General features: G+C 37.4%; 1 protein-coding gene across 1 annotated transcript in view; it reads right to left on the reverse strand.

Annotated features, from left to right (window-relative positions):
• Positions 1 to 22,705, reverse strand: part of grb2b (growth factor receptor-bound protein 2b) — a 32,514-nt gene that overhangs the window by 9,116 nt on the left and 693 nt on the right. The window contains exons 2-3 of the mRNA XM_056753390.1: positions 21,694 to 21,977; positions 266 to 363 (exon numbers count right to left, since the gene is read on the reverse strand). Of these exons, the coding sequence (XP_056609368.1) occupies positions 266 to 363; positions 21,694 to 21,771 (176 nt within the window). The 5' untranslated portion in view covers positions 21,772 to 21,977. The remainder of the gene's footprint in view (positions 1 to 265; positions 364 to 21,693; positions 21,978 to 22,705) is intronic.

Consider the following 22,705-nt stretch of genomic DNA (forward strand, 5'->3'; position numbering starts at 1 on the left):
TTTTGGTGCATCAATGAGTGTTGCCGTGGTACCCATTATATTTGTTTTCATACTGATTTATATTTGCGTCTCATCAACATAAAAACGAAAGCCTAACCCGTGCTTCCTCTTTAAAGCTATGGATGAAATAGGGGCCTATGAAATCGGTTTTATTTTTACCCAAATTGAGTTTTTTTATTTTGCCTGGATTCCGTCTGCGTTTTCTGCATCGCGGAAATCATACAGCCATAATGATATGGGTCATGCTGAAGCATCTCATACTTACGGATGTGCCTTCATCTCGATGTAGTTCTTAGGAATGAAACCATCTTTTCCATTGAGTTCTGCTTTATACCAGTTTTGATCACACTCTTCATTTAATACCTGTCAATAAAAGAGAAAAAGATATTATAAACTCAGAATTTAATGATGCCGGAAAGTAGCTCCACATTTTACTGCTCTCACGAAACCGGTCCAAACATGATAAATCAATACGTCTGCAAAAAGCAGATTAAATCTCAATATATAAAAGGAAAACGTTCAGACGTTTAAAGTGATTTAAAATTTTAAATCCTGCCATCATTTACTCTCTTGTCATTTCAAACCTGCGTGACACAAAAGAAGATATTTGAAGAATGTTGTTAATCGGCACCCTATTCACTTGCATTGGTTTGTGCCCATACAATAGAAGTTAATGGGTGCCGCTGTGGTTCGGACTTGTTCAAAATATCTTCTTTTGTGTTCTGCAGAAGAAAGAAAGTCATACAAGTTTAATATGACAAGAGTGTGAGTAAATGATGAACGTATTTTCATTTTTGGGTGAACTGTCCCTTTAAAATATTTGAATAACATTGAATTACATACCAGGCCTCTGTTTTTTAGATTCACTTAAATATAATATTTCAAAAGTAGCTTTGGAGGCTGAACATCTGTGTGGTCACAGTCTAATGCGAGCGCATTCACCCACAGTAAAACCCACCTGTCAATTAAGCTTTTTTTACCGCCAGTCAGTGTGTGAAAATGCAAAAGTGTGGGTAGCAATCTGTATCAATGTGGTTGAATGATAACGCCCATCTCTGAATCAGTATTCACTTCAAATGTCAAGCACCAGATGCTATAAAACACTGAAGACTGGCCAACAGGAAATAAAAGAGTTTTATATAATCATCATTTGCCGGTCTCATATATCAACCATTACAAAATAAAACCATCTTAGAGCAGTAATATCATTCTTTATGAAGGGGACATTGAGCCGGCCGCATCATTTCAGTTCTCTGTATTGGCTCGATGAGCAACTTCCTTCTCAATAGCATTCAAATGTAGGAGGGGCCAGCAAATATCTGCCAGCCAGACTCAGAGCTGCGGTTTAAAGGAAACGGAGCATGCGACATCCTTCCGCTGCAAAGGCTGATGGGTAGACAACCAAGAAGCAAAAGTCTGCACAGATTAGAAACTATTAACAAAAGTAAAATCGCTGTTATGTGAAGACTGATCGGATGGAAATGATCTTTCTATTCTAGGAAGAGATTATCATTTTTCTCCAATAAATGCTTTCTAAAAATAGAACGCTCCCCCATAACACCACCTGCCACAGTTTAAAGCCATTGGCTACGTACCAACACAAGCTAACATCATGACACACAGTCAAACACGATAAAATGCAACAAAACCATGACAGTGGTGTCCATGCGTGGTTTTAAGGTTAACACAGTTGTCAATAACTTTGAATTTACTGATTTTGCACATTTCAACTACAACAAAATGTGGCCTGCATGAGATAATACGTAAAAGCCCACGACCTCATGCTCTTCGCAATTTTTTGGAAACAATGATTTTCTTACATTGACTCACACATACGATTTCGATGTTCATAACTGAAACGAAGTGGGCGCACAGTCAGAAATGTAGGAGGAAACATCGAGTGGTTCTCAGGACGGTTTTTAAGAACAAAACCGCTCCACAAAAGAAAACGAAGAGACTCAAAACCAATAGGAGTTAAAAAACAGCATGGTTTTCTTTGCACAATGCTTTTCCAATGCAAGAGTACGTGCGAGTATCTTTCATGCCAATAAGACACCTCAAAACTGAAAAACACAGAGAGAGAGAGAGAGAGAGAAAGAGAGAGTATTGATTGAGTAGTTCTCTCCCTGTTGCATACTTAAAATATAATAAGGTGCTAACAGCTCTCTATGCTTCTGTAAGAAGCTCTGCTGAGTCCAAAAAGACAGTGATGAGTTCGACACGATGCTTTCAGCAGCTGGACTGAAAGCTTTGGATAGACATCATTTATTTAGACTTCGGGTTTGACCGTTCCCACAAGCACACGCACAACAAATCCACTCAGCGTTTCCCCTCATCTATACAAAGCCACAGAACAATCAAGCACAATACTAATATACCCTAATGCAATATCAAAAAAGTAATTGAAAAATATTGTAAATTTGTAGATATACATAATGTTTCATCATTGTATCGATGAATGTGATTAGCATCCAAAAATGTCACAATGCAAAAAATCATAATGGTGCTTAGATTTTTCATCTCGGCATCCCAACAACATGACATGAACATCTACATTAGCAAACTAGGGATCTCACCATTCACCACAGCTCACGATGTGATTCATCATACTGATCGCACAATGCGATTAATTCACTATTTATTTTTGTAAAATAACAAATAACAAAACTAAACTGCAATTTTTAAACAAATTCCAAATCAAATGAAGAACCAATAATACAAAAGTTTTTTAATATAAACAAACTGAGACTTTGTCTGTGCTTTTCCTAACGTTTACTTTTTAAGGAAGATCAGCAGACCCACGCAGCAGCCCCTGCTGTTCAAAACATGTACTGCGATTGAAATAACATCTCAACCGGCTTGAATCCTCACATAATATAATCGATTTTTGAATCGGTTCACGGGGAATCGCTACATCCCTACAAACTGAATTAACAAAAATTAAATTGATGTTTGCAGTTTACGGTTGAGAGACTGACAGGACCTTGCTTTTCCTGCCAACCATGACATACATTTGGGCACTTCCTCTTACAAGGCTAAAGATTAAAGGAATAGTTCACCCAAACTTGCATAACTTTCTTCAGCGGAAAAACGACTAGAGATATTAAAAACCATACAATGGAGGTCTATGTGAATTCCCCTTGATTTCAACTGTATGGAAAATCATTCTTCAAAACTTCCTCTTTTATCTTCTGCAAAGCCAGATGTATCTGGCATGGAATGATGTTGAGCAATTGACAATTATTTACATTTCTGCTTGAACTGTTCCTTTAACAGACACGGCATAAAGAAATAATGACAGCTATGCTTTTATTAGTGCACATGCTATATTTAAAGCCCCCTAATCTAGAAAATGCACTTAAAACATATTTTAAAACATATTTTACATATGCTTTAACATATCTGTGTGTCAGGAGTACTGTGTACAGAACCACCCTAGGGTGATAAATATCAACCCAATCATTTTTTAGGTGTTATGTTGTTTGATGCAAGACTGAAAATAAGACATCCTGACATCGAGCCTACGAAGACACTGTGAATTAGTTTTATTTCTCAACAGAATGTGCAGAAGACATCAGGTGAAGTCACTTTACACTGGGATGCTTCACAAACGGATGTTAGTAAACTGCTGGATGCATAATGTGTCATGTTTTTAGTTATTAAACATATGACGCGTTTGTCCCGTATAAAAACAATGTGCACGTTGTAAAGACATAACCCAAAGTGGATTCACTCAGAAAACAGTTTTTAACAAAAAACGCAATTGGCTTTGAACTCTCACTTATAAGAAACAATGTGTTTGTTTTTTAAAGATGATACAGTGTTTCTCATCCCTTAGTGACCATTCTCTTCAGTTTTGCTGTTGGAAGCACCAGCTCACACAGACCTGCGCTTTAATGCTGGAATGCAGCAGCTCATTTGCATTTACAGAGACAGACACCAAAACAGCCTGCTTTTGTTGGGTAGAGTAGAATATAAGATCTGTGGTGTATTTTGAGCCGAACACATTCTGTGTACTCCTAAGATTTATATTTCATGTTGTAAAAGGGCTACATTTGGAGGCCAAACACAAACTAGTCATAGGTCAAATCCCTTACATACCCCTTAGATCTGTGCGTTTGAAAAAAGTTCATCAAACAAAACACATTTGGTGAAGCTGGACCCTTCTCTTCCTGTGCAAGAGGGAATTATCTGAGAAAGGAAGTGAAAATAACCTAAAATAGGTTTAGAGAGAACTGTGTAAAAACGTCTTGCGCAATTTTCATGCAGTTTCAACATTTTTGCCTTGGCAGCATGCGAGTGTGTCGTTTCTCATTTTCTGAGGCCGTGCATGTACTAAACATGAGTTTTAATGTGACTGTAAATTAAATTCTGCAGAATTCTGTGCACGATTTCACAAGAACTTGATATTTCCATGTGAAAAAACCCCAGAGATGTATATCTTGCTTCCTAATGTTTCTCAAAAACCACTTATCTGTGTAAACACACTATAGCGTTGCAAAATAAAGCAGTCTGTGTTGTCGAAAGCAAATGGAAGGATTTGAGATTAAACTAAACGAAAACAGTGGCATGTAGAAAAATATATATCATCATAGATCACATATATCATATTACTTTTTTACAGATCATCTATATCTTCTGCTCTAACCGACGGTTCACACTAACAAGCCACAGACTTACATCTATTATCTCTTAGCAGCGCAAAAAAATTAAAAGATCAAAGTTTAAAGGAAACGTTGCTCTTTATTTAAACTATTCATTAAAAAAAAAAAACTTTGCAACATTTGCAATGCAACAAATTTAGGTCAATGCATTATTCTCGGTTTCTTTTGGCATTTCATCACGATATAAACGGTTTCAGCAGCAACAACAAAAACTTTTATGAGTCGTTTTAGTTTAAATTAATACAATTATATACAATAAAATATTAATAGAAATTGATATTGATATGAATTTAATACACAGGGTTTTTCCTGCATAGAGAAATTGGAGGCGGCCGCCTCCGTGAAATGTCGTGCCGCCTCAGACTCTCACCAAAACTATGTTGGGTGTCTTTACAAGAAATGCTTCATGCATTGAACAGTCATTTGTAACTGCAGTTAGCCACAGTAGAGGCGCTGTTTCGTTATCAGCATACTGAGGCGCTAAAAAGAGTTGCAGATCAAGAGTGGGCTGTGTTTCGCGGCTGTTTGTTTTGCATCCAAGTACTTTCAATTTCTTGAATTTTCTTAAATTAACATGAGGTACATCATTGTAATGTATTTAGCTGTGCAGTTGGATTGTTGAATCAGCGTAAACAGTCCACAGCGAGTTCACAAACTATTAATGCACACTGCATTCAGAACGACTCGCACACGAATGACTCATTTGAATCGATTAATTTAAACTATTGAACTTTTCAGTCACTAGCGAATACAAGACATCATTGAATCATTTAAAGTGAACCACAGAGAATGCAAGATGTGAATAAGCTTTGCTCATTTTAGTCATTTAGGAAGACTGGTTAATTCAGTTGCCTATGGTGGGCAGGAAAGTTGGTTGAAAATGATAAAAGCATTATCTGATTAAAAAATCATTTCTGTTTGGTTGAATAAAAGCAATGTTTTATATAAGTTAATAATTGTAATAACATTTTATTAGAACTTTTAATATGTCAAAGTCACTTTGGTTGAGTCACTTAGAGGTACGGTAGGCCTACGTGTGTGTGTGTGTGTGTGTGTAAAAGATCAGGATGGGACCATATCCGCCTCATTTTGAGGCAGGAAAAACCCTGATATAAAATAAATTGTTACGTATGAACTAAACACAGAACTGAGGTTCACTTCCGTCCAGGCACGTGCGGTCGATGAAACGGAGTATACAGAAAAAAATTATGTCCATCTTTCAAAAAACAAAATTGGTGAACGAAGTCCCATGTGCGAATTGATAGAAGTGTGTTAAAGAAAGTTAGAGAAAGAGAAAGTTAAACACCTTAAAGCTGCAAAGAAGTTTTGCCCCTTTACGCATCTCTGTTTTAAAATTGCAGGTTACTTTATGTTTTTATCTTTACATTGGTTAGGATAAACGTCAATCTGACATTTCCCGCAAAATCTTACATAAACAGACAATTTCTGAACCCTTTTTTATGCACTTGTTGATTTTTTATAAAAAGCTAAAGCTTAACATTTTAATTTACAATGTATAAAATATTATTTACAATCAAAATTGATTCGTTCTAAAATACACAAAATGATTTACTGTAAAAATGAACTTCTGTTAAAAATAAAGTAGGAAAGAAGTCACGCTTCAAACTCGCAGCTGATTCTCCATCTTCATGCAATACACAGTTAAACCCTAAAACATCTGATCAGAGAGAAAACATTATTTGCTCTGTTTCTTATGAAGGTCCAGGTGTTGTGTCCTACACATTTTATCCCACAAATACAACATCTATCCATTGTCACTCGACACAGATGCACTGCTGTCAACACAGATCCACTGCCTCCAAACCCTCCTCTTCCAGCGCTTATTTTTGGTCTTTTAATCAGACGATGGTGAATTTTTTGTGAGGTCTCGAAGATAATCTCATCCCCAGCTGTTATGGCCTTCTGCTCTGACCAACGGTCCACGCCAAGATGACACATCAGTAAACCCACAATGCATTGCAACCACCTAAATTTAGCCACAGACTTATTCTAATAGATGATAGAGCCATCATCTATTAACTCGACCGACGGCTTAGCAGCGCAAAGAATAAAAACGTTTACGTAGATAAAGACAAATCTGTCTGAAGCAGGGGCTGATTTAGGATCGCAAAGACCCTCTACGTCAAAACTGACAGCAGAGAGGATTGTCATGCATCACGACAGTAGATTATGTGAAAGTGTGGATTAATCTGGAGAACTGCAGACACGGCTCGATCCCGATGGTGTCCATCATCTGCCATTCGGAAGAGTTAACGGAAACAGATCCATTGAGAAAAACGATCAAAAATAAGACAAACATCATCCCCTCAGTTGGGCCTGTCGCGATAGTCAATCGACGTATTGCCAAAATTTACTGTAAAGATATTTAACAGCAAGTATCTGGCATAAAAAAAGAGCAAAGCAAGTCTCATGATTCTAACTTATAGATATGACCAAGATAGACAGCACACTATGTGGTTGCTAGGGTGTGTGGTCAGTTACTTGGTGGTTTCTTACTAGGCCAGGTTAAAAGAGCGCAGTCCTAGGTCTGTGTGATATTCCAGTTCCTTAGTATAGCTCAAGACCGTCTTAAAATCCAAGCAAACCGTTAGTCTATAACACAGGACAGTCCTTTATAACCCTTGAGCTGTGTTATCAACACTTCTATCTGTGACTTCACAAAGGGTCAGCGAGTGCTACAGCACCACAGACACTAATGTGAGCCACAACAAAACGTCCTTTCATTACAGCTGCCCACTTCACAATGACAGCAGTGTGCACGCTTAGTGTCAGTCTCGGCTTATGACTGACTGCACCACAGCATCTTTATAACTTGCACACGTAGAAAGGCTCAGCATGACAGTTCAATGTCCCAACCGGTCAGTGAATAGAAAAAAAGCAGATGACATAACACCCATACACTATATGGACAAAAGTATTGGGACGTCGACTTCTAATAAACATAGTTTATCTGTTCAAGTAATTCCATTCGAAACAAATATTAGCACTGTAACATACAATACTAAAGTGCGTTAAGTACTAAATGACCAAAGTAGTCAAACCTGTTTGTTAGAAGGGGGCGACGCAATATTTTGTCCTCATCTTGGGGGTTTTATTTCAGAGCCTCATCATATTTTAATTAACTGTTTAATTGTAGGCGTTGGAAAGCTCGACCTCATTACAAAAAGTGAAGTGGTAACTGTAGAATTCGATTCAAAAGTCTTTTCCCAGCAGTATATTAAGTCAGGTGTGATGTTACGGTGTGTAATCACCCTCAAAGATGAAGAGGCCAAGATCACGACACAACCGCAAATTACCCCAATTACCAGGGTCTGATTACTGTCAAGTGTCGCTGTTACGCTTGGGTTTGAATGCGACGAGAGAAAACATTCACACGGAAACTCGAAACGCTGTGAGACTGTACACATGTCGAAAATCATTTCTGAATGTAAAACAGAGCTGAAGCAGTGGATTGACACGTATAATTTTGGCTCTGATTCACAGATCTCCCGCTGGACGCTGATTGCAGATTAAATACAGCTAACTAGCATTTATCCACTGAGAAACAATTTCATCATATTTCAGGGATTAATGAAGTCAGTCAGCTTTGTGATCTTTCCCGGAAGAAAGAAACACACTCTTAAAGAAAAGTGCTTCACAATGTCATAGAAGAACCATTTTGCGTTGCATCAAGAAGCTTTAACATCTGAACCAACTTCCCGTTTCACAAAAGGTTCACTGAAGTGTAAACTTATTCTTTTGTTTATAAAAACGTAAGAAAGAAATGGATCTTAAGAACGTTTGAGTAAATGATCCTCTGGGGAAGGAATAACGCTACTTCAGTTTTAAGAAAAGGTGGTTCAAAAGGTTCTGTGATGCCATAGAAGAACACTTTGGTTGTATAAAGAACCTTTAACATCTGAAGAACCTTTAACATCTGAAGAACCTTTAACATCTGAAGAACCTTTAACATCTGAAGAACCTTTAACACGTGAAGAACCTTTAACATGTGAAGAACCTTTCTGTTTCAAAGGTTCTTCAGATTATAAAAAAGTAAGTAAGAGATTGAATGGTTCTTTATGGAACCAAAAATGGTTCTTCCATGGCATCGCTGTAAAGAAACTTTTAAGCACCTTTATTTTTTAAGAGTGTTTGGCATCACAGTGAAAAAAACTTTTGAACAGATAACTTTGATGTTTTTATTGTGTTTAATTGTGTTATTTAGCTGTATTTTTTTGCGTTATAATTACTCAATCAAAACAACCCAACTGCAGTTTGATGGATTTTAGATTGCACAAAAAAAGTTTTTTTGACTACTTTAGAAATGTAGTTATCTGCTTTTGCAGCACTTTTTTAAGAAGATAGATTCATGAATCTTTGGTTTACATGATTTTATATAATAGTTCATCAGTCCTTGTATTCTCTGGGAATCAAAGCGCTACTGATAAAACAAAATCAGAATGAAAGAATTATGTTTTCAGTAAAGAGAAACAAGTGCGAGGTGAAATTAACGTTTCTTTAATCCCAATTACTGTCACTTAAATCCACAAAAGATTTACAGAAAACCTGTTTGTCTTTGTATTTTCACAGAGTCCTTAAGCTACCCCTCATTAATTTAAAATCATGGATCGGTTAGTTACATAATCCAGTGCCCTTTATGACACAAGCAGAAGTCTATAATCACGGATGGATGGTTTATAGACAGACATTTAGATCTCACATAGTCATCTTTAAAAGTCTTAAAATGGCATTGTCTACAGTAATATACATCCAGAGGTAGGTGAGGGTGAGACAGGCATTTGGTTCAAAAAAGCAAAAATGATCGAGGTGATGCTTTAAAACATGTTATGCGCATCTCGACCATCTTTTGGACCTAATGTTCACAAAGCAGTTCATCCAAACACTGAGGCATCACTGAGTCACCATTACTGCTTGACAGGGATGTCTATCCAGAAGACTTGCAGTACATGAGACAAGAACACGTACAATTTTTGTGCCCATCTTCAGTCCTCCAATCCCCATCAATGGAAACTCATTGTGAGAGTTTTAAGAACTCTTGATGACATGAGAAAGCTTCAGTTAGAACACAGCGCATGAACCTGCACTGGTGCTGCAAGCAATGATGCACAACAGACAAGCCTGTGGCTTCTGCTGATGCAGAGCTCATGGAGTTGTGATGCAAGTGGTCATAACCGTTCTTCTGCTTTTTCATGGTTGGAGGCAAATCAACAATGACTTTGGAAAATCAAGCTACGATTGATGATAAGCGTATTTGAAAATGTCACCAATATAACCACAGCACAGTTGTTAAAGCACATGTGCACACAAAGGGCTGAACAGTGCGACATATGTCGAACATGGTACGAAAAAAATTTGTCTGTGATATGAATAAATGAAATGGCGTAGCATACAGTTTGGAGGGTGCATTAGACAGAGACGCTTGTTTGTGTGAAGTGCGTTTGTCATTGTGGTTGTTTGTGTGTGAGGCTAACTTATGGTTAGTTATACTATTTAGTATAGAAATGTTAAAATATACTATACTACACAATACTTGTAATGCAGTTTTATGTGGTGAATACTATGGTATACAGTATTTTTATGGGCAAATGTATTTACTACTGTAAAGTAATGCAAAAAAAAGAATTATAAAGGAAAAAACGAATTTGGTAAAAGCTAAACGTTATATGGCACTAATTAATCCATATGTATTACCTTTATGTCCTTTTCTGCACTTAGGGTGCCATAGAATGGGAGTTTTATTGACCTTGGAATAGATTACTAATAGGAGGTCTGTACAAGGAAATGACATATCGTGAGCCAGAAAAAAACACTATAGTTTCCTCCTTCTTGTGTAAATCTTGTGTATAAATAAGACCATTGAAAAAGAGGCCAATAGCAACATAACACTGACTGTGACGATACAGTCGGATGTATGCCCCCAACATTGCCGTTAGAACCCTTCCGCAAGCTGTAAGTAGTGATTTTCTCCATGTCTTCCATTTCACGTCTGACAGTAGCGATCCGTTTGCTGTGTGAGCAAGTGGCATGAGCATCACAGCGAAACAGCCAATCAAAGCAGAATTCAACCTTAATATTCATGACCCTTCCAAATAAGATACTAACAGACCTTTTCATTCTTAGGACAAATCTTAGGGTAGTAAATGGACATGTAAAACCGTTTCTGGATCATTTTTACTTAATAAAGCAACTTCCTTCTATGTAGTTATCAGAGAACAATTTTAACATATTGTATCAATGAATTCTTCGGCCCCTTTAACTGTTTGGCCTGTGCCACAAAACTTCAAAACTCTGTAGCACTGGTGCTAAAAATGTTAACGTGAAGCGCTGATACAACAGTTGATATTATCGCCCTCATGTTTTTTCAAACCTGTTTTACATTATTTCATCCGAATGACACAAAAGAAGATATTTTGAAGAATGTTGGCAACCAAACAAACAACATTGGCCCCAATTGACATCCACTGTATGAAAACTGTTAATAAATGAAGAAAAATTTGCAATTACTCCGTGATTATTATGTTGCTTGTTTTTACATGTGTATTCCTTTAATAAAAAGGGGTTAAGATACATTATGATTTATTGTTTTACACCTGGAATGTAACAATGTTATATAGTTACTAATTATTAATACTTGCACTTAGAGTTGATGAAAGTTATTATGTTGTTAACATGTGTGTTTGTTTTATAAAGTAAACAAAATTAGTAAAACAATTATGTATAAGCTTAGAAATGTTTAAATGTAAAATGTGACGAGCAAATGAAGTATATATTTCAGACTAAAAATAGACGAGCACAGCGGAGATGAGCCACGCAAAGAGCAAACCGGAGATGCAGGTTCTTTTCTGAAACGACCTTAAAAGACTGTGGAAGCCTAGGAAAAGTTCCAACCGATGACATCAGTGGAGAAACTAACCGCGACCATAGACTGCTTGGCTATAAAAGAAGGAAGCGAGAGATGTTTACCAGATAACTGTTGGCCAGTGTCTCTTGATGTGTGAAACCCAGCTGATAACACCTTTCTCGAAACTTATATACAAATGTTATTGAGTTAATTTAGCTTTTATTTGCAAGATATTTTATTTAATAAATATAGTTATAATACTTGCTAAGAATTGTGTCTACCACTTGTGTGTTTGATAAAAACCACGGAGGAGTCTTTTGTCCAAATTGTAAGTATTATATAAATGCCCTTGGTTAAGGTCAGACTCGACTTACTTTACCTAACCTGAGAATAATAAAATAAAAAGGTTAAAATGTGTAAAGGATACACTGTACAGTTTAATAAAACAAAACACAACCACTGAGACATTTCTGAAAATCTTTTGTGTTCAACAGAGCAAAAAGATTTACATACTTGAAATGAATATATTATCGAATAAGGGTGCTATAAATAAATCTGACTTGCCATTCTCACGCAAGGGAATATCCAGAAAACCAAAATAAATTCAAAATGATTTACTTTTAGATCTAAATGAAGTACAGGAATCGCAGACTGTATATTACAATTCCACAGCATAAAATTACTTGATAAAAAAAATACTAAGAATCTCAATCTGTGAACAATTCCTCCTACATATAAAAAATTAGATGCCTACAGGCTCATTCCTAACAACTGTTAATAGTGCCCTCACAGCAAAATGAGGCATGTTTAAATGCTAATGTGACAGTGAATTTAAATCAATAAAATCAGAAAATGAGAAACGTTTAGCCTAAATGCTTGAAGCACACACTCCACTGCAACTTTGTGGAGACAGGAAGCCGCGGGGGGTGGAAGCTGTACCCAACAGGAAGTGAGAACAAAGTAGCATTAAAGGCGGCTGCAAGCTCATGTGCTGATGTCACCAGAGAGCTGCTGCACACGCCTGGTTCTCCTGCAGAGTGATGCGGTTTCCCAGAATGCCTGTGTCAGGAAGTAATGAAGGAGGATGACAAGGGCAGAGGGTGTGCCTCTGACTGGCCAATAGGTAAAGATTATACGCATATTATAGATTACAAAAACTGTCAAGACATTTACACTGAGAAGTTTATAGTCATTTCAAACCATCTAAAACATTTTGAAGGTTAACACACGTGGGATCTGATAACTACATACATTGATTCTTAGCAATATAGAGTTCAGGATAAATACCTTTTAATGAGAGAAATTGCACTTATGGAGACGTGTGAAAGAGAATATTGTTTATTGTAACTATTGTAAAATCGAACATACGAAGACAAAGTATTCTTTAAAATGCATGACATAAAAGCGATGGAGATGCAGTGGCAAGAGTACTATACATCCAATATCCTAACCGGGGTGCATTTATAGACATTTCTGCTGATGTCTAAAGTCGACAAGTTCCTTCTCTTTTTTACTTGAAGTGTGATGCAAAACCACAAGATCTTTTTGTAGTTTGCAAGCTTTGGAAAAACACAACTTTATTAAAAACTACACTTGCTGATAATAAGATGCCCCAGCTGGCCACATCTATCTACACCATTAAAAATTCTGAAAGTTGCTTCTAAAAGCATAAAGTAAAAATAAATTACTCGCACAAAGAAGCGGGAGGTCCACAAGCAGCTCACGATCAGATCGTTTTAATGAAAACGCAGAACACAAGTACAACATACAAACAGAACGTTGCAATAAGAACATTGTTTTCGTGCATGTTTGAATATCAGGATCGCACATTAACAAAAGTGTGTCAGTGATCGAATGTTCAGAACTCGAGCAGATGAAAACTGTGATGTATATAATGTAGGGACGATCTAGATAAAGATGTGCTCTGAAAACACACACCCGGATGAAGCATGTAAGTTCCCAAAATGTTCCCAAAATAATGGAACAATCATCTTAAAGGGATAGTCTGTCCCAAGATGAAAATGCTGTCATGAACAAGTCCTCCTCAAGTTGTTCAAACCTGTAAAAAATGTCTTGTTTGGTTGTACACATAGATGACATACACAAGATATTTGGAAAAATGTTAGCAAGTGTGTTTTATGGGGCACCATTGACTAAAAAATATTGTTTTTTTGTTCTGTTAAACACAAAAGAAGATCTTGACTAATCTTTGGTTAGCATTTTTTACTACCCCACGAAACTCAGTTGCTAACATTCTTCTAAATATCTTCCTTTGTTTTCAACAGAACGAAGAAATTTAAACAGGTTTGGAACTACTTGAGGTTAAGCATCATGACAGAATTTTTATTTTTAGGTGCAGTATCCCTTTAAGAAAACTTCCATCTATTCTATAACCCCATACATCTTGTAAGCCTTACTGACTGATAAAAGAAGTAAAAGATAAGCTGTTCTTGAAAAGCTTATTCAGCTTTAAGGCTCATAGACAGCTTTGGGATTATATAATTTAGAGAGCAAAAACAAATTTGTAGAAAAAGATACACCGGTTGCGCGTATACGACAAAGTATTTTAAATCTGCGCGTGACGCACGATCACAATCCTTCTAGATATTTTTAGAGCCTCGCTATGAATAACCAAGCATGGTATGTAAATTAAAGTGAAAAAGGACATTTACTTTACACCAATACCACAAACACAGCACAGATCTTAACTATACCAGCACAATCTACTTTAATCCACATTTCCCATTAGTTGTTAAAGTAAAGCATCTTTTATTTGAAAAAGCATCCAAAACCATCTAATATATAAAACAAGGCTTAAACTGTCATGACCCACGTGTAAAAAGTCAGCTTGCCCTGTCAGAGATTTTTCGTTAGATCTGAGCCGAGGAAGCTAGAATTCATTCAAAGCCTCGCCATCAAAAATTCAACATTTTGGCCTAGAACACGGTCATGTCGGTAACGTACAGAGAGTTCTTTTCAATTACAGCACACAGACAGCCGGCCACATCAAATCTTCCAGACGTTTCTGTCCTTCAACTCAACTTTATTTTTAACATCCGGAACTGAACATTTTCTCGACCCAAAGCCACTAAAGCACTTAATAAATTCATCTCTGATGAATAGGTAAAGAGAGTCCATCTATTTCTGCCTTTTCAACGAAAAGATTCAGAACTTCCATTAAGTCAATGAGGTTGACTTTCCACTTCCCTTTATTACATTTTAAGACTGGGTCTTCACATAGAAGTAGTAAGAAAAATCCAGCCATGTTCCATGTAAACGTGACAGTCTAAGAGGCTGTTCGGTGAAAAGAAAACTTTGATAATATTAGTCCAGTCACAGAACACTTTTCAGTCATGACATGGAAAATCTTTTTTATCTCTTGGTAGTGTGTGTCTTTAACGCTTGGTCTCAAACCACCAGTCATCCTAAATGCAACATTGATGCTTATTTGACAAATTAAAAACTTCATATATTCAATTCTTAAAACACCATCTTTCACACCAACCTCTTATATTAGTTAAGTAATATTCTGACCCGCAGGCATTATAAATCACTCCGTGGCTCTTGATTCTGACAGTATATTCAGCTGAAGGACCACAGAGCTGCTGTAAGTAAATATTTGTCCATTATCTTGATGCAGTCTACTTTATTGAACTGAGACTCGTAGCTGCTGTGTGCCGCATTCATTTGGCAGAGCTGAAGCCATATTATCTAATTCAGCAGTAAAGCTTACTGTTGTGAACTTCCAACGAATATAAAACTGCTCTTTAAGCAGCACACCCTGACTCAACTTAAACGTGACGAGACTTTTCCAAGTTTGGTCCCATCGAGTACGGATCCACAACAACACTGTAGCACAGAGACATGGTTTAGTCAGAGGAGGTCAAAAGAGTCACAACCTTGATTTTAGTGGAAGAGCTTGTATTGATCTTGGAAAAAAATCAAGGTAAAAAGTATTTGTTTGTTTGTGTTGTCATCTATTAGTATTAGCATTATTATTGATTGATATAAATGATGATTAAATGCCAGATGCTTGGCGATTATAAGTTCATTAGTTTCAGCCAATAAAGATAAATATATCAGTTTTTATTTAATTAAAACAAACTGGTAAACAACCATAAAAATACTTCCTTATGGGCCTTTCTTTATTGTAGGTGGAACTATCAAAATACCACAAATGTGCATAACTTAATACGCATTTCTTTACTTAAGAAAGTTTAGTTGCTGCAAGATGCTCAGAAAGAATGCTAAACATGTACTCAAGATGTGTGATTTTCATTATGCAATTTACAAAAAATATATAGTTCAAATGAATTCCACAACCTGATTGAATACCATATTATTATATATATTGAATTGCGCAAGTTATGACAAAGGTGAAAATATAGAAAAATAAAACAATGCAACATCTATGCAGAACCTAGTAAGAGAGAGAGAGATGTCTGAAACATGGCCAGCTGTGTACAGAAATGATGTGTTCAGGATGCTGTGCAGGTTACAGCCCCAACATTCAGATCTAGGACACGTCAAAAAAAAAACCTTTAAAACCGCAGCACCGCAGCAGACATTTACAGACATACAGTGTGTGTGAGGAACATTGCAGAAATCTACCTGTTTGAGGTTATCGCGCTAAAGGTTTGGGATCTATTGAAACATTCCTATGGGTAGTCGCAACATCGTGTCACTGCTCATGTACAAAACTGCAACTGCATCACCAGATCTCATTGAAAATAAGTCACTTTACTGTTAATCTTCCGTGTGAACGGCCCAGAGTCAAGTAGAAGAAAAGCGGTGAACAGAGGCAAGAAGAGACTAAATTCAGCTTGACTCAAGGCTAAGAGTAATGAAGCATGGGCCTGTTTAATCATGTCTTTGTGTCTGCAACGACTCATCTATAGGAAAAGATCTGTGTGTCTATGTGTCACAGTCTAGGACAAGAGAGACAATTCTAGACGGACAGACAAAATAGTACTGCAAATGTTTGAAAGGAGCTAATATTAAACGTACAAATGTGGACTACAAAGCTCATGTCAATGCAAATCGTATCAATCCCCTGACAGCACAACTCTAAACAAATATTTCCCTCATACCGTTTCCTGGATTGTTTTACATCATTACACAACCAGAGGCAAATATACACATTAGTAAAAGCCATCCGTATAAGGAACAAATGACAGACATTAGCCTGCCGTCCCAGTTATTCCCCCATGGGATTTTGACAGACTTGTGGCGCTGGTGACGTCACAAACTAGTTAGCATATTTGTAATGTTATCAGGTCGTGTTAGTGTCAGCACTTATTCCTACAAGATAAAGTTGACAAAAGCACCTTTTTAGTAAAAAAACACTGCATTTGGTTACAAATAGCAGCCGAACTCCATGACTTCGTAACCTCAAAAGAAGCTCTGAGCTGCAGAAAAAGACGCCGGCGCTGGCGTTAAAAAAAGCACTCAGGACATTTTATGCACGGTTTACTCCGTAGGATTGTAAATTAAAACAGATGCTAGCAGCTTCAAAACAGAAGTCAAGTCTGAAGATGCCACTAGCAGTCACTTTCACCGCTGCTAAAATTCTGATTTATAAACGTAACATCGGAAAGAATCACAAGACAGTTAAACGAGGGGTTAAACGCAAAAACGGTGCCTGAGAAGCTGAAACTGAGGAGGTGTGAAACGAAACGAAACATGGCACATGGCTAGCTGACATCCACTTGATAGTACAGACGAGTCATTTAAAACTGTAGGGATAGTTCACCCAAAATTTTATTCTGTGTACATTTACTGACTCTCAAATTGTTGCAAACCTGTATTTTACATTTACGCATTTGGCAGACGCTTTTATCCAAAGCGATTTACATTGCATTAACCTATACATTTATACTTAGGTATGTGCAATCCCCTGGGATCAAACCCACAACCTTGCGTTGTTAATGCAATGCTCTTACCACTGAGCTACAGAAAATTTTACATTTTTTTAATCCATGAAGATGCGACCCACACACGTGGCTACTAACCATCTCTCAACAAAGTTGCAAAAACGTGTCCATCGCGTTTGTGCCAGACACCGAGCCTTCAAGCAAAGCTTTCAACTGACTTCTCCCCATCACCAACACTGACACGGTCTTGCTCCATCAATCTCAACGGGGAAAATAACGAGGGAATTAAAAGGCCACTCCAAAGACAGCTGGCTTTTCAGTGTAAGGCAATGTTTATTATTTAATAAAACAATTGAGAGATATTTATAGACAAAATGAAACCGCATTATCTGTGCATTTACATTCCATCAAATGACATGGGGCGGGCCTTTTGGATTTGATTGGATAAAATATTGGAAGCATTACTTTCCTGGGCATCAAAGATTGATCGTGTCAGCAGAAAAGTAATTTCAGAAATGGAAAAGATTGTGATGAAAATATAATAACAAACAAACATAACACCTAAGAAAACGATTCAGTCTATGCTCAAGCAATACTGAACTAAAGCAAAAGAAGAACTAAGACAAGACAATGTTAAGAGCACAGATAAACAACCCCATTAAAAATGCTTATCCTCTTATTGTTGAAGTGCCACCGAACCCACTTAAAGGGATAGTTCAACAAAAACTTGTATACATGTCTTTGATCCTGAACTGAAAATTGCTAACATTCTTTCAAATATCTCTCTCTGTGTTCATCAGACCAAAAGTATGTTTACAGGTATGAAATGACATTAGGGAAGGTAAACGATGACAGAATTTTTATTTTGGGTGAACTATCCCTTTAAACAAAACATGCAAACAACATGTTACATCTACTATCACAAACCATAAGCTTGCTTTATAAACCAGAGGGGGTTGAACTGATATCTGGAGTGTCTTTAAACCCCAAGCATTTGAATGTTTATGCATCTGTCTGAACGAAGCTTAATACATTTACTTAATCCACTTGTGACTAAAGGGCCAAATACAGCGGATAGTGTTTTAATCTCTGGACATCCATATTTCACAGTGTTGCTGGCCTCTTTTTTATCCCCTCACATGCTTGAACGAAATAGATTTTCAAACTGAACATAACCCAAAAATAAACAACCTTGCTCATCAAACGGCGCAGGAGATTTAAATGGTGATCTACTTGGACTGAGACCGAGATCTGAAACCATGAAAACTCCACTGAACCACTGAAATTTCAGATCGAGACGGTTAAAGGTACAGAGACTGGGGTCAGTCTAGCTCTGAAGATCAGGAGGTCATCTGTGGGTCTACAATACCAGACGACAGCTGCTGCAAAAATGATCTAGAGACTGACACGCATCAGGTTCACTATCCGTTCATTCTTTGGATCACGGTCCACTACTTAATGGCTACAAATTAAAATGTAGAAACTTTTGTATTGAAAGAAAATGTTACACCACCTAGACTCCCTGGCAGCTGTTACGCCATTAGCTTCAGTAGATCCCTTATCACTTGATTATTCTGGTGCCTCTGGGCAATGTTTCAAGTTTAACGCAAAATCAGCGCTGCTTGCTAAGACAAGCTCGACTGATACTTTTGCTTTTTGACTTTTGAAACCTTAAACACTAAGCATTTAAGTTCATCGCCCATCCAACACAGCTTGTGAATGATATCTGAAATCGCGTGGTTTGCGGAGAAGTGTAATATGACTTATTTTAAGCAGACGTAGTTCAATCAGGCAGATGATAAACCAAAAAAGATTTCCTAGCAGCCGCATAGCAACTAAACACGACTAAGAGAACTTTAGCAACTGCATGGCAACACCCTGGCAGGAATCACAACCACACAGCCAATGAAGCCTTGAGATTTGCATGTCAAAGCACCACTGACATTTTTGCCCGAAAAAAGAACACTATGCTGACAGGGGAAATTAAAAGATACACATCTCTCTAGACCTTATTTTAGATCGCTTGCTGACTTTTGGTCCTTTTTTCGCATACTACAAAGATTCACTTCCCTATAAAACCAGACATGAATCGGAATGGAGAAAAATAACAGGAATGTATGATCAAAAATACTGCGTGCCACATGTTTAACATACAGACGACGTCGGAACTAAGGCTGGCTATAATTTTACCGACTCTGCTTATCAATTTCCAGTTTCAATTCCAAAGTTGACCTGTACGGTCATATAGCCCAATTATTGACTGGTTATGAGCACTGTTTTGTGTGTATATACACATAGCAACCATGTTTTGTCAAAATTTTACAATTTGTATTACAAAATTGAATGGTTGAACTGTAGTTACTATAATGAAACTGGTAAATCTGTGGTTCCTGTGCTTTACTGCAAATACTATAGTTAAACTATGCTTACTATAGTAAAAATATGGTTCATTTTCAAAATGGCTTTTATTGACATATCACAAGTTAACACACTCCCATTTCTGAAAATATGCATACAGGAAATGATAAAGAGAAATTGACACTTTAATTCAAAAGTATTCGATTCCTATTCCGAACTGGAATTGATTTTTGATCGCCAACCCTTGTCGGAACGCACGTCGCTAAGAATCTACACTAAACATTCATATTTCTATTTGAGTGCAGACAGGCAGGAGGAATTGTGGGAAGTGGCCGGATTAAGAGCCTGTGAAAAAGGGGTCATATATTTTGCGCACTAATCCTTAGATATCCCAATAACACCGTTGAGATGGATGCCGAGCTTCGGAAGCGTCGGGCTAATAACTTATCAGTTCTTGTACAATGTTGAGCTATTGTGACCTTAGCAGCAGCTACAGCAAGTCATCGAAACCAATTCCTTTTACATTACGAAGAGAAGCAAAATTTATAAGCATATGTCTGCTGATCACACCGTGTTATTCATACAATATTTCACGAAAACACACACAAGCGTCATCTTACACTCCAATCTAAAAACACAGGAACAATCCCATGACAGGTCAGACCAATGCTGTAATACTCTACAATATAATCCATATCGGTTCAGAAACGTGGCTGGGGGGAGGCGAGCACATCCACCGAGTTAACCATCCCATCACAAAGAAAAGGATTTAATCTCAGACCGAAGGAATGATGCAGTTGATTTGCTTATGACATGTCCCCCAAGGGAACGTGAAGGATTAGAAAGATCGCGTTTAAATCGCAGAGCTCATTTCTCTATGTATCCTCATGATTTTTACTTTCTTTATAGAGATGGAATACAAGATTGTGGCATTACGTGAGATGGACCGTGACATACAGACCCATAATGTCCTGAAAGACCAACAGATGCTACGCTTTAGGTCAGCGTTCAGATTCTAGTGAACTGCTTGTGTAAAGTCATGGTGTGGAGCTGCTGTGTATATATATATATATTATTTAGGAAATAAGCTGACGCTGCAATTTTAGATTTGAGGAAGTTAAGTCGCAAAAAAAATCTTAAAACAAGCTAAGATATTTAACATGATTTTCACAAAACGTTACAACATAGCGGCCTCCTCAAAACCAATTTACTTTGACAATACTTTCATTCAGGAAAGACCAACACATGATCTAAACCAACTTCTAAGTTCCTCAAATACACAACATTATCACCTTTATAATATCTAAATGCTTAGTTAAAGTCATAGTTCCCCCAAAACTGAAAATTCTGTCATCGTTTACTAAACACAAAGGAAGATATTTGGAAGAATGTCAGTAACCGAGCAGATCTCGTCCCCCTTTTACAGCCAATAAATACAGGTTTGGAACAATCTGAGGGTGAGAAAATAATGACACAGTTTTCATTTTTGGGTGAACTATACCTTTAAGTTAAATGCGTTCTCATTTGTTGGTCTCTTTGTATAAAAGTAAAACGGATGTCATTTCTTGCTGTCTTCTCTCACTTAATATAAATATGACTACACATGAGTTTATGTGTTGACAAAACTAATAAACAAACATCTTTCATATTTGTAACCCGTTCCCTGTAAAGAACCCGATCACCATCTATTCCCACTTCAAGTGGACTGCAAATGACACCCAAGTGATGAAAGTTATCCATAACGAACAACCCAATTGATTGAGATCCAACACACCATAGAAGAAGGTTAATAAATAACAAAATATAAATGAATTAACTTAATATCCTTATTACACAAACAAACAGTCATATAGATAAGCACAGTTCCTGTAAATGAGTATGAACTTTGTATCAACAAACCCTGATATAAGAAAAAGCACAGTAAGGATGATGTTACCTTCAATATTTCCCCACGTTTAAAACTCAGCTCGTCATCTGCAGTTGCTTTGAAATCATACTTGGCGATGGCCTCCATGATTCAGCAGGATAGATGCGTTAAGACACAAAAAAGCTGAGGAAGATGCAGTTTATTTCCTTATTGCCGAGCAAAGGAGAAGACAATGAGATCAAGAGATGATGAGCACAGTTCAAACGATCTCCGGTTTCTCTCCACCTGTCTTCTCTCTCAGCCCCGCGTCTCTCTCCCGTCGCGATCCTCGCATAAAGGACACGGCGAGAAACCTGGAAAGAAATCAAAAGGCTCTTTTAAATTCCCACAGGGGTCGATATTGTTGATGTGAGCGCACAATTCGGGCTTAATGTAGATGCTTCAACGGGCCGCGCCCCACGAAACAACTGGCAGTAGAAGCGAAGGCTCCCCATAAAGAGGAAGGAAACCCGTCTGTTTGACGTCTCGTGCGGCCAATCACGCGCCGGGGAATGCGCGGGCGGACCAATTAGATTGTGGCATCGATACGGATTCAGCCAATCAGGGCCTTGGAAACGAGGGCATCGCCCAATCAGGAGTAGAGCTTCTTGCGTCCTACCAATAAATGGACAGAATTTCGTAGCGTTTCTTTTGACGTCGTGTAGCGTTGGAACGTGCACGAAATAATACGATCTTGGGCATTAGGCCAATAGGATTGTTCAGTCTTTAGTCAACATGTAGGCATGGTTACGTAAATATGACAGTCGCGTAACGTTACGTGGAAGACACAGTGTACGTTAACAATAATAATAATAATAATAAGCAGATTTCAACATATTAACGTTACCCCTAGTGACTGAGAATATAACAAGATTATCAAAAATGATAGATTTACGTACAATTATATAAAGCGATACCGGAAATGGACCATATAACGTAGAGATATGTAACGTTAGCTATGATAACTCAAGTGTCCGTGGCATCTTTTACCATGTTGACAAAACGCAACAGGCAACATTTGACAATGTGATGGCCAACAATC

This window comes from Triplophysa dalaica, chromosome 7 (genome assembly GCF_015846415.1).
Source record: "Triplophysa dalaica isolate WHDGS20190420 chromosome 7, ASM1584641v1, whole genome shotgun sequence".
Taxonomy (NCBI): domain Eukaryota; kingdom Metazoa; phylum Chordata; class Actinopteri; order Cypriniformes; family Nemacheilidae; genus Triplophysa; species Triplophysa dalaica.